The 18,144-nt window shown below is 36.5% G+C and overlaps 1 protein-coding gene across 2 annotated transcripts in view; it reads left to right on the top strand.

Moving 5' to 3' along the window:
* Nucleotides 1-256: 256 nt before the first annotated feature.
* Prdm10 (PR/SET domain 10) overlaps nucleotides 257-18,144 on the top strand; it is a 63,711-nt gene continuing 45,823 nt past the window's right edge. The window contains exons 1-5 of one of the 2 annotated variants that reach the window (XM_077797793.1): nucleotides 257-293; nucleotides 2,312-2,425; nucleotides 4,872-5,057; nucleotides 8,474-8,638; nucleotides 10,937-10,996. In XM_077797793.1, coding sequence (XP_077653919.1) covers nucleotides 4,989-5,057; nucleotides 8,474-8,638; nucleotides 10,937-10,996 — 294 coding nt within the window. In that variant the 5' untranslated portion in view covers nucleotides 257-293; nucleotides 2,312-2,425; nucleotides 4,872-4,988. Of the gene's footprint in view, nucleotides 294-2,311; nucleotides 2,426-4,871; nucleotides 5,058-8,473; nucleotides 8,639-10,936; nucleotides 10,997-18,144 lie in introns of those variants that run through there. The other variant, XM_026392412.2, reaches the window with a different exon arrangement.

Here is an 18,144-nt window from a genome sequence, read left to right as displayed (position 1 = left end):
ACTGCACATTATGATATCTTTAAATCACTCAACAAAATCATCTAGGTCTATCACAAGCCAGGAGTTAACAAAACATAACTCCTTGACCTTAAGGAATATAGAGGAGGCAGACAAGTAGATAAGAAAATGCAACATGATTGTATAACTTTCAAAAACTGATTACTATGTAGCAAGCATTGTGTTATGCACTTTGTGTTCATTATTTTGTGTCATTCTCTCAATAATCTTATGATCCTTATTTTACAGAGAAGGAAGAGAAATATAGAAGACTTCTGTGCTCTACCCCAACCAAGGTCAGTTAAGCCTCAGAATAGCTACCCAAATCCAGATCCAGAGCTCCTGTCCTTCCCCACTCTGTCTCTTGCCCCTACATGCATCAGTGCACTTGTTCTGTGTCTCAGGTGGTCTCAAGCACTATTCAAAGAATAGTGCCAGTGTAGGTATTTGGAAACTAATAATGACTTCAATTTTCATACAACCACTTTAACTGCTTCAGTATCTTCCCTTAGAGATTCCAAAAGGAGCTGAGCATGGTGGCACATAGCTGTAATCCCAGCAACTCAGGAGGCTGAGACAGGAGGATCATAAATTCAAGGCCAGCCTTAACAATATAGAGAGGCCCTAAGCAACTTAGTAAGACCTTGTCTCAAAAAATAAAAGTGTTTGGGGATGTAGCTCTGTGGTAGATCCCCAATACCCCCACCCCCAAAGAAAAAAGTTTCCAAAAGGACACAGTATACTAACACATACAGTGCAACACAGGAAAAACAATGTATATTGAAAGTTACTCATCAAGGTATTGCAGGTAATAGCAAGAGATTAGAAAGAACCTAAATGTTTTTCAATACAAAATTGGTTAAAAAAATCATGATATATTCATACAATGAAATTGTGCAGGTATAACAAATAATGAGGAAAATATATACAGATGTGCAGCGATATAAAAAGCATGATGTTATATGGAATGAACAAGGTATAAAAGAAAAGGGACTTTATAAGGAATCAGTAGTTATGTTTCTTTCTTTTGGTGTTGGGGATTGAACCCAGGACCTCCTGCACTTAAAACATGAGCTCTACTACTGAGATATACTGGAGCCCTAAGAGCGTGTTTCTCTTTGTGATTGGAAAAATGAAGGCAGTAAGACACTCTATCTAGGCTATGTATTTTGTGAGGTCATAGGCTATGCCTGCCTGATTCTCACAGTTGCTTTGTGCCTAGCTTAGTGTGCACTCAGTATTTGTGCAGTCAAGGAACCAAGTTGAAAAAAAAAAGAGAAAATCGCAAATTCCCTTATTGGAAGGACTCAACTTTTTTGTGTTATTCCTGCTAAAAATATGCATCCTAAATCTAACCATGAAGAAACATCAGACAAACTGAAATTGAAGTACATTCTGAAAGATAAATGGCCTGTGCATTTCAAAAATGTCAAGGTCATAAATGACTTAAGAGAGCAGAAGACTATTGGATTGAGGGAGACTGAAGGAACATGACAATTGAATACACTGTGTAGGATGCCAGATTGGATTGGGGCCAGAAGGAAAAATGTTTCTTTGGCTATAAAGGACATTAATTATACAGTTGACTATATTTGGATAAGGTCTATAAATTAGATAATTGAGCTGATCAAATTTAATGTTAATTTCTGGATTTTGATGATACTACTGGAATTATAAGAAAATGTTTTTGAGACATGAGGTGTGAGGGAAAGGGAGAAAAAAGGGAAATTGCATGGAAATGGAGGGAGACCCTCATTGTTAAACAAAATTACATATAAGAGGTTGTGAGGGGAATGGGATAATAAACATGGAGGGAAATGAATTACAGTAGATGGGGTAGAGAGAGAAGATGGGAGGGGAGGGGAGGGGGGATAGTAGAGGATAGGAAAGGTAGCAGAATACAACAGTCACTAACATGGCAGTATGTAAAAATGTGGATGTGTAGCCGATGTGATTCTGCAATCTGTATTTGGGGTAAAAATGGGAGTTCATAACCCACTTGATTCTAATGTATGAAATATGATATGTCAAGAGCTTTGTAATGTTGTGAACAACCAATAAAAAAAATTAAAAAAAAAAAAGAAAATGTTTTTGTTTTTAGGAGTGAGGCACTTAATAATTTAGGGGTACAAGGGCATTGGGTCTGCAATTTACTCTCAAATGGTTCAGGTAGGGGAAAAAAAGAGAAAGAATAATAATAAAGCAAACATGGTAAAATGTTAGTATTTGAAAAATACAATAATTCTTTGTACTAGTTTTGTAACTTTTCTGTCTGAAATTGTTTCAAAATAAAAACTTTTTTTTTCTTTTGTAGTACTAGGGATTGTATCCAGGCTTTTGCACTTGGAGACACCCCATCACTGAGCTACATCTCACCCTTGAACTTGGGATCTTCCTGCCTCAGCCTCTCGAGTAGCTGGGATTTCAGGTGTGTAACACCATGATTGGCTCTTTTTATAGATATTTATATTACTGGTGACATTTTTTTCCCTAGGTTTCTTAATATTTTTGTTTTTTTAAATAACAACTTTGTCGAGGTCTAATTACATACCATGTGCAATTCATCCTGAAGATCTTTTTACATAGATTTTAAATAGTGCCACTATATAAGGGAGGCATTTTTCTAAAAATCAACTTTATAAGGGTATAATTTACATATGATAAAATTCACATATTTTGATTGAAGAGGTTGATGACTTTTTTCTTTCTTTTCTCTCAGTACTGGGGATTAAAACCATTGTCTCAAGTTCAATCCGCAGCACCACAAAACAAACAAACAAAACAACAAAAAACCAGGGCCTCATATATGCTACGCTAACAGTCTGAAACTGAGCTACATCCCCACTCTTTTTTATTTTTATTTTGAGACAGAATCTCACTAAGTTGCCCAGGCTGGCCTTAAATTTGTAATCCTACCTCAAGTTTATGAGTTGCTCAGATTATAGATGTACACTACTAAACCTGGCTAGTTGATAACTTTTTTTTTTTTTTTTTTGTAGTGGGGGGGGATTGAACCCATAGGAACTTAACCACTGAGCCATTTCCCCAGCCTATTTTTATATTGTTTTAAAGACAGGGTCTTGTCAGTTGCTTATAGTCTTGCTAAATTGCTGAGGGTGACCTTGACCTATTTGATCCTCCTGCCTCAGCTTCCTGAACTGCTGTGATTACAGACATATCCCATCATGCCTGGCCTAGTTGACTTTAAATTTTTTTTTTAAGTTATAGATGGACACAATACCTCTATTTTATTTATTTATTTTTATGTGGTGCTGAGGATTGAACTTAGTGCCTCACACATGCTAGGTAAGCGCTCTATACTGAGCTACAGCCACAGCCCTAATTGATGATTTTTGATACATATATTCTCTATGTAACCATCACTCCAATCCAGATTCAAGATAAAAGATATTCCCATTTCTCCAGAAAGTTCTTTCATGCCCCTTTGTTTATACATTCAATTTTTGGTGGACATGGGAGTTAAGTACTCTTTGAATGGGGAAAGGAAGAGTAAGGTGTATGCCAGGTGAGTGAGTGTGGGGGATGGTGTAGGAGGGGTGAGGATGGCAGGAACAGGCTCCTGAGTGACTCAGAAGATGGTTCCCATGCAATTTGGACACAGCAGTTCCTGTATTCCAGAGCTAGGCACAGACATAGGGTGTTCTAGTATCTTTCTTTTTTGGGATATATTTTGGTTCAGAGATTAGAGGATGTGTGGTCTAAAAATGTGCAATTAATAATGGAGAACATTCTGACTGGCTGTTGACTCATAGTCTTTCTTATCTTTATTGGTGTTCTGATCATCTTACCTTTTCCTGTCTACGTCTGCTACTTTACTGGGAGATTGGGAAGAACTATCAGGTTGGCTGCTGCCATGTTAACACAGCATTTCTCATGTGATATCTAAAATGTCAATGACTTATTGTTAAATAGGAAGATTATTGCTTTAAAAGTCTATTTGGAAAGAAATAAGACTTTAAGATGTGGATTTTATGCATATTGATGCTTAGTAAAACTTGATTTGGTCATTGATCACTCCTGTACTGACCAAATGGGAAACAAAATTTATATTTTCACTCACAAATTGTGACCCAGAAAATCTAGTTCTCTATACCTGTCATTTCCCCCCTTGTTTTATGTCTGCTATTATTATTCTATTCATATTAAGGAGAGAGGGTATGGGCAGGTAGTGTCTACCAGAAAAAAGCTTGGGCTACACAGTGATCAGATTAGGTTATGAACTTATAATTTGCCTGTGTTTAATGTCTGGAAAACTGTTCTCAAGATAACTAAAATTACCTTCAGCATTTTTAATGATGGTTACAGTATATATACAGTGTATATACATTTACACTCTTCCTGACGAGTGCCTAGAACACACCAAACACACGATACATGGTATTATTATTCTAAATGATTTCTGCATTTGCTCAGGTGTATTGTCTTTTTTTTTTTTTTTTTTTTTTGGTGGGGTATGGGGAATTAGAACTTAGGGCCACTTGACCACTGAGCTTCATCCACTATTTTGTAGTTTATTTTGAGACAGGGTCTCACTGAATTGCTTAGTGCCTCGAAGTTGCTGAGGCTGGCTTTGCACTCGAAATCACCCTGTCTCAGACTCCTGAGCCACTGGGATTATAGGTCTGTTGCCTTTTTTTAAAAAAATTTTTTAAAGATGTTGATGGACCTTTATTTAATTTAATTATATTTATTTATATTTGGTGTTGAGAATCGAACCCAGTGCCTCATACATGCTAGGCAAGTGCTCTACTACTGAGCTACAACCCGAGCCCAGTGTATTGCTTTTTAACAAAGCTTTTTCTCCCCCTCCTTTGATAAAAAGTAATTAATTAAAATACATTGTCTTTTCTCAGACACACTGCAGAGAGACCTTTTTGTCCTTCCTGAGCGTACAGATGCTGGACAGATGATTGTCCTCTGCCCTGTGCTGCTGTAGGTGGCCCAGACTTGGAGCTGTCCAGCAGGAAAGTATGGATTCCAAAGATGAAAGCTCACACGTGTGGCCGACGTCTGCAGAGCATGAACAGAATGCCACACAGGTGAAGGGTGTTCTCTTCCAGCTGGCTAATGATAGTAGTGTTTTTGTTGGGTTCAGTTTGCTGATAGCTAAAGAAATAATAGCTACTTTGTAGTAATGAGTAGTTGGGAGGGAGTTGACAGGAAGAACTTGTGCATAGCACTCTGAATGCTCCATTGCCATGTTTCACCGTGATTTAGAAAAACCCATATCCACTACCCCACAATCTTGGTTCCCTGCCCCAGGCTTTTCTGCCTTATTTGAAACTTAGTTTCAGTTTTTAGACCCTACTTTATTTTTCATTTTTGGTGTTGAAAGCCTCAAACTGTTGTTTCTATTATGCCATTCAGTATAAGGTTTTGATTCTATGTGAGTTATAAGATACAATGTGTGTTTATAAAGTGAGTGGCCTTTTCTTTTAAATTTAAAATGTAAACTTCTAAATGCAAATTGTCCCATTAAGAGTCACAAATTTTGGTTAGTCATTTATTCAAATGCTGTTGTCATTGATAATCTCTGGCTTTTTCTTTTCTGTTAGCTTTCTCTGTCTCTCTCTCTTCCTCCCTCTCTCCCACCCCCCCCCCACCTCTCTCTTTCTTTCTTTATCCCAGGGGCACTTTACCACTGAGCTATATCCCCAGCCTTTTTAAATGTTTAAAAAAAAACATTTTTAGATGTTGATGGACCTTTATTTTATTCATTTATTTATATGTGGTGCTGAGAATTGAACCCAGTACCTCACACATACTAGGCAAGTGCTCTACTATTGAACCACAACTCCAGCCTCAATCCCCAGACTTTTATTTTATTTTGAGACAGGGTCTTGTGAGATTGCCTGAGGCTGGCCTCCAGTTTGCTCTCCTGCCTCAGCTATTTCCTGAGTTGCTGTCTGGCTGATCTCTACCTTTTGACTTGCTGGTGGAACCAGCTGCATTTTCTTTTTCTTTGCAAAGGGGACTCATATGTTGCTGAAGCTGATCTCAAACTCCTGAGCTCAAGCAATCTGTGTGCCTTAGCCTCCTGGCTTCACCTGCATGTTCTTTTGACTTCTTGGTAGAGGCACATCTCTGCATTTTTTTTTTTTTTTTGGTGTGGATTTGAATTTGGAATGGGTCAGCAGTACTAGGGAGCCATGTTTTATTTGTGACCAAAGTATAAAACTTAATTTTTATACATTAGGATAGATGTGAAGTTTTTGTTCAAATTTTTATTCAATCACATAACCACAGTACTATCATAAAAATCAGGAAGTCAACATTGAAACATTCAAATAGGTAAGTCTTATTTAATTTAAGCAATATCATTTATATTATAATATGTAAAACTGATCATCTGCTATGAATTAAAAGTCTCAGTCTGAAAACTTTAAAAAAAGCAGTTGTAGCTGGGTGCAGTGGCACATGCCTGCAATCCTAAGACTTGGGAGGCTGAGGCAGGAAGGTCACAAGTTCAAGCCCAGCATCAGCAACTTAGCAAGAACCTGTTTCAAAATGAAAAATAAAAAAGACTGGGGGTGTAGCTCATAGCTCAGGGTAAAGCACCCTGGGTGTTCAAACCCCAGTACAAAAAAAAAAAAAAAAAAAAAAAGAGAGAGAAAAAAAAAAGAGACAATTTCATAGTGTTCTCATATATTTTGCTTATCAAAAAGCAAAACAAAGGTGAATGTGGTTGTGATGTGGTACATAACCAGAGTCCCTATCTCTGGATAACCAAATAACAGATAGCTAAGGCCAGGAATCCTCCATTGCATTCTCTCTCTGTCTCTCTCTCTCTTTTTTTTTTTTTTTGTACTGGGGATTTAACTCAGGGGCACTCCATTACTGAGCCACATCCCCAGCCCTTTTTTCTATTTTATTTAGAGATAGGGGCTTACTGAGTTGCTTAGGGCCTCAATAAGTTGCTGAGGCTGGTTTTGAACTCATGATTCTCCTGCCTCAGCCTTCCAAGCTGAGGGCCACCTCACCTGGCCCCTTATATATTTTTTTTTCCTAGTCATTCATGCTCTTGGCTAGGAAATTGATTCTGGTGGTTTTTTTTTTTTTTTTTTTTTTTTTTTTAATTCTTCAAATTCTGATTGGCAGAATCTGAGTGAGGAAGACCAAGCAGAAAAGTTTATATCTTAGATGGCTCATCTTTTTGGGAAATGTTTTTTCCTTCTTTAAGCACTGGACCTAGTTCAAAGCTTTGTTAATGAACAAATCTGTATAAACTTTATCTTTATGGATAAATCAAATTTACATAGAAGACAGACTAATCATTTAGTATAGAAGTGGAAGTTTGCTGTATTCTTGTGATGTTTAATTTACATTTGGCTTCTGGGTTTCTTTCTGGGGATTAAGTTAGTTTATATCCGCTTTGGAATCCATTTCCCCACTGGAGAAAACTGACAAAAATGTTAGGTCCACTGCCAAGGCAGTGGAACGGTAAGGGTCCTAACCTGAAAGCGTGATTTCCACATCAGTACATAAATGATCTCTCTCCTAAATGTGTACTTCAAGCATCTGTTTCTAGACCTTCAATCTTGGGCATTAGGCCACATTCCAAGCTGTAGCCCTCATACATGCAGTCCTACATGCTGACCATTCAGAAAGTATTTTATAAAACTCAAGTTTTTGCTTTTAGTTCTTTAGGCTTTGGAAGATAGAAAATTGTTTACCCTGGTGACAACTAAATATTTGTCTAGAATCCCTTAAAAGTTTTTTAATAAGGATTTTCTGTGTGTTTACCTCGCTGGCAAAGAAGAGTTTCGTTATTCATTTATTGATTCTGCTGACTGATATGCCTCCAGTATGTTTTTTTAGTGTGAAAGAACTTATAGGAAAGAATATGGACTTATTAAAAAAATTTTTTAGTTGTAATTGGACATTATACCTTTATTTTACTTATTTATCTTTTATGTAATGGTAAGGATCGAACCCAGTGCCTCGAATGTGCTAGGTGAGTGCTGTACCACTGAGTCACAACTCCAGCTCCTAATATGGCCTTATTTTAATAACTAACTTAAAGGAACTGTTATGAAATAGATTTTTTTTGTGATATGCTGAGAGCAATTGGCTTTTGAGGTCTTGACATATTTGTTCACATTGCAGAATAATTTGTGTTTTATATTTTTTTGGTGTTGTGAAAGAGGAATCTGCAGTCACTTTTCCAGGATCAATTAACCCCCTACCACCTATGACTCCCCAAAGGAGTTATCTGCATTGGACATTTGAGGCAGAGGAATTTAAGTCATTCTCTCACATTAAGTGATAAATCTATGACACAGTTCTTACACTCTGTCTCCTTGTCTCTTAGATGGAACTGCCTAAATTCTCATTCTTCTTTCATTGGGGATATTTTAGGAGTGCAAATGTGCTTGGTTGACTATGTACCTTTGTGAGATTGATTTCTTTTTACAAGAATAATTGCTACATACTTGTCTGTTTTTTTTTGCACCAGGTGCACTTTGTTCCAGATGCTGGAACTGTGGCTCAGATTGTCTACACTGATGACCAGGTCCGTCCACCCCAGCAGGTGGTGTACACGGCAGATGGTACCTCCTACACTTCAGTGGATGGTCCTGAGCACACACTGGTATACATCCATCCTGTGGAAGCTGCACAGGCATGTGAAGAATTAGTGTTTTTTAATTTGTTAATTAATTAATTAATTCAGCAGTTACTTATATTTATTCTATGCCAGTCATTGTGCTAGGTACTGGTGAAGCAGGTAATGTTCAGATAAGATTTGTGTTCTCAAGGAGCTCATAACCAACTCATCAGAGAAGAGATCGTTCATTTAATTTAAATTAAGGCTAATAAGTATTTAGAGCACTAGCCTTATATCAGTTCTTCTCTCTAGTGACTAGATTGTGAATTTGTTACTTTTTTTGAGTATCAGTAACCAGGCGTTTAGTTCTGTATAGCTTAATCATAGATGGTTCAGTGAAAATGTATGGTTTATTTCAGTTAAATGTATAAGCAAAAAGTTCTAATAGCTTATTAAATACCCTTTATTAATAACCTACTGATTCTTAGTCTATAACAGAAGCCATTGTGTTTACTGGTAAATGCTGTACAATTGTAGCTACTTTAATTTTTTTCCCAGCGGCTTGAACTTCCCAAAGATATTCCCTAGATATTCCCACAAATATTCCCTAGTTTACAAATGTTATTTTCTATTGTTCATACTTTACAATGTGTAAAGTACCTTTAAACATGTTTTTATGTGTTGATGTTGAACCTAGGGCCTTGTGCTTGCTAAGCACATGCTTTACCATGAGCCTATTTCCAATTGCCAAACACATGTTTTTAAAAAACAAATTATATACTTTGTGGTAGGATCCTGATAATGAAATTCGCCCCTCATACAATATTTAATCAAGAGACTTCCAATCACTCACAAGAAGATATGAGGCTCACCTAGTTAATACTTTTCTAATCTATATAATGATGAAATTGCCAAATACTTTGATGGTACTTTTGGAATTCCTCTGCTTAGGTTTAGTCCTCTAACTCTATTAAAATAAGACCACATAATTTATGAAAAGAATGTCCTGTGCCCAACTATAGTTTATTATGATGTTACTAAACATCTAAAGTTTTTTTTAAAAAATATTTATCTTTTTAGTTGTAGTTGGACACAATACCTGTATTTTATTTATTTATTTTTATGCTGTGCTGAGGATTGAACTCAGGGCCTTGCTAGGGTTGTGGCTTAGTGGTAGAGCGCTTGCCTAGCCCCTAAACATCTAAATTTTGATAATTTAAAAAAATCAAATATGAGAAATCTGATACTGCCTGAAACTGTTCTTTATATTTCTCTGGAATTAAAATTTAACCATAGGATGCTGGAGTTGTGGCTCAGTGGTAGAGTGCTTGCCTAACACATGTGAAGCACTTAGTTTGATCTTTAGCACCACATAAAAATACATAAAGGTATTTTGTCCATCTACAACTAAAAAAAAAATTTAAGGGGCTGGGGATGTGGCTCAAGCGGTAGCGCGCTCGCCTGGCATGCGTGCGGCCCGGGTTCAATCCTCAGCACCACATACCAACAAAGATGTTGTGTCCGCCAAGAACTAAAAAATAAATATTAAAAATTCTCTCTCTCTCTCTCTCTCTCCTTAAAAAAAAAAAAAAAAAAAAAAAAAAAATTTAAAAGATTTAATCATAGTTCTTATTCCCATAAGTTTGTTAAAATCTTGGGCAAATTAAAATCTTTTAAAAGCTTTAGAAGAGAGCATATTTTTTGGGGTCAGGATGTTAACCATGGTGCCTTGGCTATGATATAGTCTTGAAGATTTTCTTTCTCTTCTTACTTTGCTGCAGTATGACCCCACTAATTGTGATCACTTTTTCTTAACTTGTATTGTGACTTTACTGGCTTTTTCCAAACCTATGGGACATTAAGTTCAATTTATATTACTTCTACTTCTCTTCTGATAATAAACATGAGTTTGCATTTGATAGCATTGAAAACCCTGTTTTTATGATAATCTTCTCTATGTCTATATATCTCCTTCCATTTTCTTTGAATCACAAATCTGTTCCAGTGAATGATGTTATGTGAATATATATAACCTTGTTCATAGCATGTCTTGTATATTTTCATGACATACCATTTGAATTAGGTATGACATTCAACCTCAAGATAGACTTTGGTTAAAAGTAAAATAATGAAACATGTTAGCCATGTGAGATCGTTAGACATACCATCTCCTTGGAGCCATCTGAATGAAAAGCTTTCTTTAGCCAAATGTAAGATTGCTATCTATATCTTCTTTATTAATGAAGAATTATCAGCTATGATGGTAGATAACTCTCCTAAGCATTGGTGCTTAGCAGTAGTATAATTTTTCCTGTGTAGGCAAATGTCTAAAGATCTATTGATAATTTTTTTTTCTTTTTCTTTTTGGTCTAGACTCTGTTTACAGACCCAGGCCAGGTAGCTTATGTCCAACAGGATACTACAGCTCAGCAGGTAATGACTTACCTTTTTGTTGTTTGTGGATAATACTGTGACTGTCAGTTCCCTGGAATTTTCCTCTAATCCTCTGCCTGGTGCTATTTCTGAATATTTTTTTTTCTTAAATACTAAGAACATTGTCTGAGAGCTTCTTTTCATGGAAATAAAGCAAAACGTAACATAATACTAACACACTCCAGTCAGTAAATATTAGAATGGCTGGTAATAAAAAGTGATTTGTCAGAGAAGTTTTTTTTTTTTTTTTTTTTTTTTTTAAAAAGAAAAACAACATATACTGGAGAGGCAGAGGCAGAATCACTTGAACCCAATAGTTTGAGATCAGTCTGGGCAACATAGTGAAACCCCCATCTCTAAAAACCAAAAAAGGATATAAGCAGTACATTGGTTCATGCTCCAAAGAATAATCATGAAACTTTTTTCTTTTCATACTAGGGATTGAACCCAGGGTCTAACACATGCTGGGCAAGTGCATTGCCAGTGATCTATATCCCCTACCCTTTTTATTTTTAGACAGGGTCTCACTAAATTGCCAAAGTTGGATTTCAACTTGCATACTTCCTGCCTCAGCTTTTCCAAAAACTGGGATTACAGATGTGCACCACCTTGCCCCCTGCTAATGATGAGTTTTTAATGTGTCTTTCTTTTTTTTTGGAAATGTTTTTGTACTTGTTCTATTTTCAAATACTGAAGAAATATTAGCTTAAATTATATTTCAATTTGGTGATAGCCTTCCTTATTCTGGCTTCTGAAAAACTGAAATTCTTCTTGATTTTCTCTTCTTTTTTAATACTGTAAAGAACACTATCATGGATGTCATATTAGACTATTTCCTTTGGCTAAGTTTCCCAAGGAGAAATGGTAGAGACAAAAGATATTCACATTTTAAGTTATTTAAGAACCAAGTTTGGGCTAGGGGATGTAGCTCAGTGATAGAGTGCTTGCTTAGCATATACAGGACTCTGGTTTGGATCCTCAGCATTGAAAATAAAAAGAAATAAGAACCAAGGTTTTGTTTGAAAGTGCATAAAAATACAAGAATAAAAATCAAATAAAGGCCTAGAATCCCAAATTTGAATTGGAATATCAATACGAAATCAAGATATATTTTCTCTTCCAAAAAAACAAAAACAAAAAAACAAAAACATGTTATCAGGACTGGGGTGTAGCTCAGTGGGAAAGCATATGCATTGCATGTATGAGACCTGGATTTGATCCCCAGCACTGCAAAAAATGTTCTGTAGTTCTGGTCACTGCAGAGGTGTAGAGACACAAAGGATCAGTCTCGTATTACCAACCATCCCTAACACCCCTCAGTGTGGTCTCTAAGTACAGATCTCCAGTGAAAGGAATTAGAGCTTCTTGAAGAAATGTCAGATTTCAAAACTAGGGGAAGGAATATACAAGATGAATTTGGAGCATCTCATCTTTTCAGAATGCAAAGGAGTTGTTAAAAACTTCTGGTGTCCTACGGAAGCAACTCAAGATGTAATTTGCAGGGGCCAAAATAGGACAATTGACCTGTCAGAAAGGCTAATATCTATAATTGATTAAAAGTACTTAAATATACTTATAGTCTGCATATTTATTTTGATATTGAAAGAAATAACTCATTGGTCACTTTTTTCTTGATGCTAGGGATCACCACATTATCCTGAAAACTGGTAAATGAAGGGAATGAAGTACTTTCTCTCTGGAAGTATTCAAGTAACCAGTTACTTCATACGAAGGACCTTCCTTCCTTCGTTCCTTCATTCCTTCGTTCATTTGTTCCTTCCTTCCTTTTTTCCTTCTTCCCTTCCTCCCTTCCTCCCTCCCCCACCTCTTTCTCTTTCTCTTTTATTTGTTCTTTTCAGATATACATGACAGTAGAGTATATTTTGACGTATTTTATGTACGTGGAGTATAACTTATTCTAATTAGGATCCCATTCTTGTGGTTTTACATGATGTGTAGTTTTACTGGTGGAAATATTTTTTTCCTTCTTAATATTTATTTTTTAGTTGTAGTTGGACACAATACCTTTATTTATTTTTATGTGGAGCTGAGGATCAAACCCAGGGCCTTGCACGTGCTAAGCAAGCGCTCTACCGCTAAGCCACAAGCCCAGCCCATGGTGGAAATTTCTTTATAGAAGCATTCCAACTAATAAATATAGCACTATTTGTATTCCCTAATGACATATGAATCTAGGCAATGATTATCAACAGCATACTAAAACCATCAAGAAAAGTTGGTTTTAGTGAGGAATTTTAGAATAGATCAGAATAATAGCAACTTAAACCTCTGACCCTTCTTAGTATTGCTAGAAGAGAGAAAACCATTCATTACATACCTCCTGGTGTTGGGTACTTCTGAAATTACTGTATACCATGTGTGAAGTATTCATCCCCCCAAAATCAAATCTGAATCTGATTGAGTCTCTAGATTCAGCTGCCAGATTATAGGAAGCATGGTTCACTAATGAAGTTAAAAAGACACACAAGATTGTAATTAGCAAAATCTAACCTGTGGGAAACTCTAGAATAAATGGTCTGGCTTATTTATTCATTTGTTCTTTTGCTGGGGATGGAACCCAGTGCTTAATATATGTTAAAGAAGTGCTCTGTCTCTAAGCTACACCCTTAGTCCTTGACTTTTTTCCCCTACAAATAAAACACAAGCAAAAAGAGGAGGTAAGAGAGCTAACAGATTAAGAGACTTCAGGAACATTATTAGTTAGATGCAATATATGGTCCTTGTTTGGAAACTGATTTGAACAAACTGAAGGTAAAAATATTTATGAGACAATTGGGGAAATAGTATTACTAACTGGATATTTGATAATATTAAGACAATTTTTTTAGATATAATATATGAAATATAAAATAATTTTGTAGATATATATTAAACTATTTACAAATGAAAATGTATAACATCTAGGTTTGCTTCAAAATAATCTAGAGAGGAAGAAAGTGTAGGAGATTAGTTAGATGTAAGATGGGCTATGAAACTTCTCAGAAGATGATGTACAATCAGTCAACAAATGCATGGAAAAATGTTCGTCATCTCTAGCAATTAGATAAATGCAAATCAAAACCACTCTAAGATTTCATCTCACTCCAGTCAGAATGGCAACTATTCATACAAATAACAATAAGTGTTGGTGAGGATGTGGGGAAAAAGGTACACTCATACACTGCTGGTGGAACTGCAAATTGGTGCAGCCAATATGGAAAGCAGGATGGAGATTTCTTGAAAAATTGGGAATGGAACCACCATATGACCCAGCTATCCCTCTCCTCGGTCTATACCCAAAGGACTTAAAAACAGCATACTACAGGGACACAGCCACATCAATGTTTATAGCAGCACAATTCACAATAGCTAAACTGTGGAGCCAACCTAGATGCCCTTCAATAGATGAATGGATAAAAAAAATGTGGCATATATACACAATGGAATATTACTCAGCCATAAAAGAGAATAAAATCGTGGCATTTGCAGGTAAATGGATGGGTTAGAGAAGAAATGCTAAGTGAAGTTAGCCAATCTCAAAAAACCAAATGCTGAATGTTTTCTTTGATATAAAGAGGCTGATTCATAGTGGGATAGGGAGCGGGGGCATGGGAGGAATAGATGAACTCTAGATAGGGGAGAGGGATTGGAGGGGAAGGGAGGGAGCATGGGGTTATTAATGATGGTGGAATGTGATGATCATTATTATCCAAAAGTACATGTATGAAGACACAAATTGGTGTGAATATACTATGTATACAACCAGAGATATGGAAAATTGTGCTCTATATGTGTAATAAGAATTGTAATGCATTCCGCTGCCATATATAAATTAAAAAAAAAGATGGGCTATGAGTTGATAATTATTGAAGTAGAATGGCAAGTGCATTAGTTTTATCATAATATTCTCTATTTGATATATTTTTGAAATTTGTTCTTACAAATGGAAAAAACTATTTTGATAAGACTTTAAGTTGCTTTTGGATACTGAAAAAATGTATATTCTTGGGGCTGGGGTTGTGGCTCAGTGGTAGAGTGCTCACCTTGCATGATTGAGGTGCTGAGTTTGATCACGCCACCACATAAATGTAAAATAAAGATCTTGTGTCCACTTAAAACTAAAAAATATTTAAAAAATGTCTATTTTTACCCAAAATATATGAGTATGCCAGTTTTCATGCTGCCTTGCCACATTGGTTATTTACATTCTTTTCAAATTTTGCCAATCTGATAAGCAATATCAGATTGGCAGATTTGTTGGTCAGAGGATTTTAATATTAAGGCATAGATTTAATTAAAGGACTTGTTGCTATTTGCACTTCAAAGTACTCTTCATCTTTTCCAATCTCCAGAAACAATCTGCTTACTTCATGTTTTGTACAAAAGGAAAGTTGCTCTTAGCCCTATGAATCCTGGCATTGTAAAGGCAGTGTAACTGTTGTCTTAGCATCTTTCTTTTCCTTTTCCTTTTTTTTTTTTTTTTTTTTGATGCTGAGAATGGAACTCAGGGCTTAGTGCATGCTAGACACATGCTCTACCTCTGAACTGAACTACACCCTTAGCCCCAGCATCTTTCTTTATTGTAGTTTCCTTTCAATCAGCACATCTTTTATTTCTGGTTTTCATACCTTGGCAGTTGTTATTCTACGTGGTGACCTGGATAAATTCTGGATAGAAAATTGGGATGAGGCTTTAACACAGATGATGTTTGCATTTGTTATTGTTGCCTTAGTGAAAAGGTTTCTATTTCCAATTGTTTTTAGTGGTAGCAAAATCTGTTTAAAGCCCTTTTCATATGTGCCTTCCCTTGTCCTTAAGAAAAGAATGCATAGTCTCTAGATGTGAAAGCACAGTCTCCACTTTGTTTCTGAAAATGAACATGTGTGACTCCCCACACACTGAGAAGAAAATATGCTGCACTGATAATTGGTCTCAGTAGGAACCAAGAAGCCTTCTGTCGTGTTTGCTGCTGTCCAGTGGCGTTTCATATTCCACTTCTCAGATAAATTGTATCCTAAAATACATTGTGTAGCTTCAGAAATAATTTAGAATGGCATTAAATGGAAGAAGAAAGAATACCAAAATTTAAACCAATCCCTTTTCCTTTTACTGTATTTGATTGTACATGACAACACATAAAGACACTAAAATAATTTCATTTCTTATTCTTTTCCTGTAAATAAAATAGGCACATGTTGCTTACCAACTCACTGCCTGGCTAGTACCTTAGGAGCATGTGTGTTGCCCTGGCATCCAAGTTTACCTTTGCTTCCCTGGTTGGATAGATTGAATTTCAAATTCTGAATTCCCTGGGGGCCATTGTGATGAAGTAGAAAAAGCAGGGCAGAGGCAAAATTTGAATTTCACTCTGCCACTTAGGAGCTGTGTGATAACACTTGGACTCAAAGGAATTTAAATATATGCCTGGCACTCAGTAAATGTCAGTTGAATTTGAATCAGACAAATTTGCAGTGCATCCTACTGTGTGTTCAGGTCTATACTCGCTAGAAATATATAGCTCTTATCTAGACATGATCACCAACCCCCTCACCCCCACCCTGGCCCACCCCAGCCCTTCAACAGTAGTTTTCTTGGTTCTGGTGTACATTCAACTGCTTTAGCATGAGTCCTTAAAAGATAATGTAGTAGTATTCAAGTCTTTCCTTTGACAGTCTTTTGGGAGTATCCCAGCATGGGGGAGGTGAAGATTGTTGGTGATATTTTGATGTCAGCTTTCTCAGCACTGGCAAGTAACCAACAGCTACCTTACTGAATGAGAGTCCTGACAGCATTTATTGGGAACAAAATATATATCATCTTAGCTTTTCTAGAATAACTCTGAATTGCTGAATTCATTCTTCCAGGATGTCCTGGCAGAGACATAAAGAATTTATGCTTTGGTTTGTTTAGTGTGTGATAACATTCATCACTAATGCTGGCATGAAATTTAAGTGGTTTAGAATAAAAGGTGACAGAGTAAACTGTGCTCTGAAATGGTGAGAATGAAGTAGCTTTCTTGTAGGATGTGATGAGGAGGCCAAAGCCATTGCATTGCTAGAAGTCCCCTGTCCTCTTTTTGTCTCCATGTCCCCTTGTTCTCACCCTCAGGCAGTATTTTCTTCTGTTTCTATTGAAGCTGAGGCAGGCTGGGAGTTGTGACTTGTCCCCAGACCTTTTTATATTTTATTTAGAGAGACTCTTTTAAGACTCTTTAAGCAACTCTTGCCGAGTTGCTTAGGGCCTTGCTAAGATGCTGAGGTTGGCTTTGAACTCATGGTCCTCCTGCCTCAGCTTCCTGAGCCACTGGGATTACAGGCATACAACACTGTGCCTGGCTGAGACCTCATCTCTCTCTCTCTCTCTCTCTCTCTCTCTCTCAGAACTCATCTCTCTCTCTCTCTCTCTCTCTCTCTCTCTCTCTCTCTCTCTCTCTCTTTGAGTTACTGGGGACTGAACTCAGGGGAACTCAATCATTGAACCATATTCCCAGCCCTATTTTGTATTTTATTTAGAGACAGGGTCTCACTGAGTTGCTTAGTGCCTCGCCATTGCTGAGGCTGGCTTTGAACTCATAATCCTCCTGTCTTAGCTTCCCAAGCTGTGAGACCTCATCTTTTAATAAGTGTTTTAACAAATTAAAAATAGTGAAAATAAAACATGTATTCTATTTGAGGTAGCTGATTTTATGTGATTTTTTGGAGCCAGAGTGTTTCAAATATTGAGCAGTGGTCTTTAAACTATCACAACAGGCTGTGTTCTATAAATACATTCAATACTGTTTCTTCATAGATTTAGATGCATAACAACAACAATAACAAAAGAATGTCTCTGTGAATAGTAGCAAAGAGTTTTTCTAGTTGCCTGAAGGGATTGAAGTCATTTCCCAAAGGGCCACATATAGTTCAACAAACTATATTCAAACAGTCTTAGTTGAACAAGTACTCTATGCTCAGCAATATTGTCTTTTAAAGTTATAGAGGAAGTGTATGATGTCACCTTGGTCCTTAATGAAGTTAAGATTATAATTGTAATAATAATGCTGAGTACTAAGTGCCAACAATTCTGTTACTGCCCTTACATGTATATTGTTTCACTTTATCCTCACAACAACCATTTTGGTATATATTCATGTGTCCATTTGACAAATG

The sequence above is a fragment of the Urocitellus parryii genome, chromosome 4 (genome assembly GCF_045843805.1).
Source record: "Urocitellus parryii isolate mUroPar1 chromosome 4, mUroPar1.hap1, whole genome shotgun sequence".
Lineage (NCBI taxonomy): Eukaryota > Metazoa > Chordata > Mammalia > Rodentia > Sciuridae > Urocitellus > Urocitellus parryii.
The sequence above is the reverse complement of the archived record's forward strand: the minus strand, read 5'-3'. Positions and strand labels throughout refer to the sequence as shown.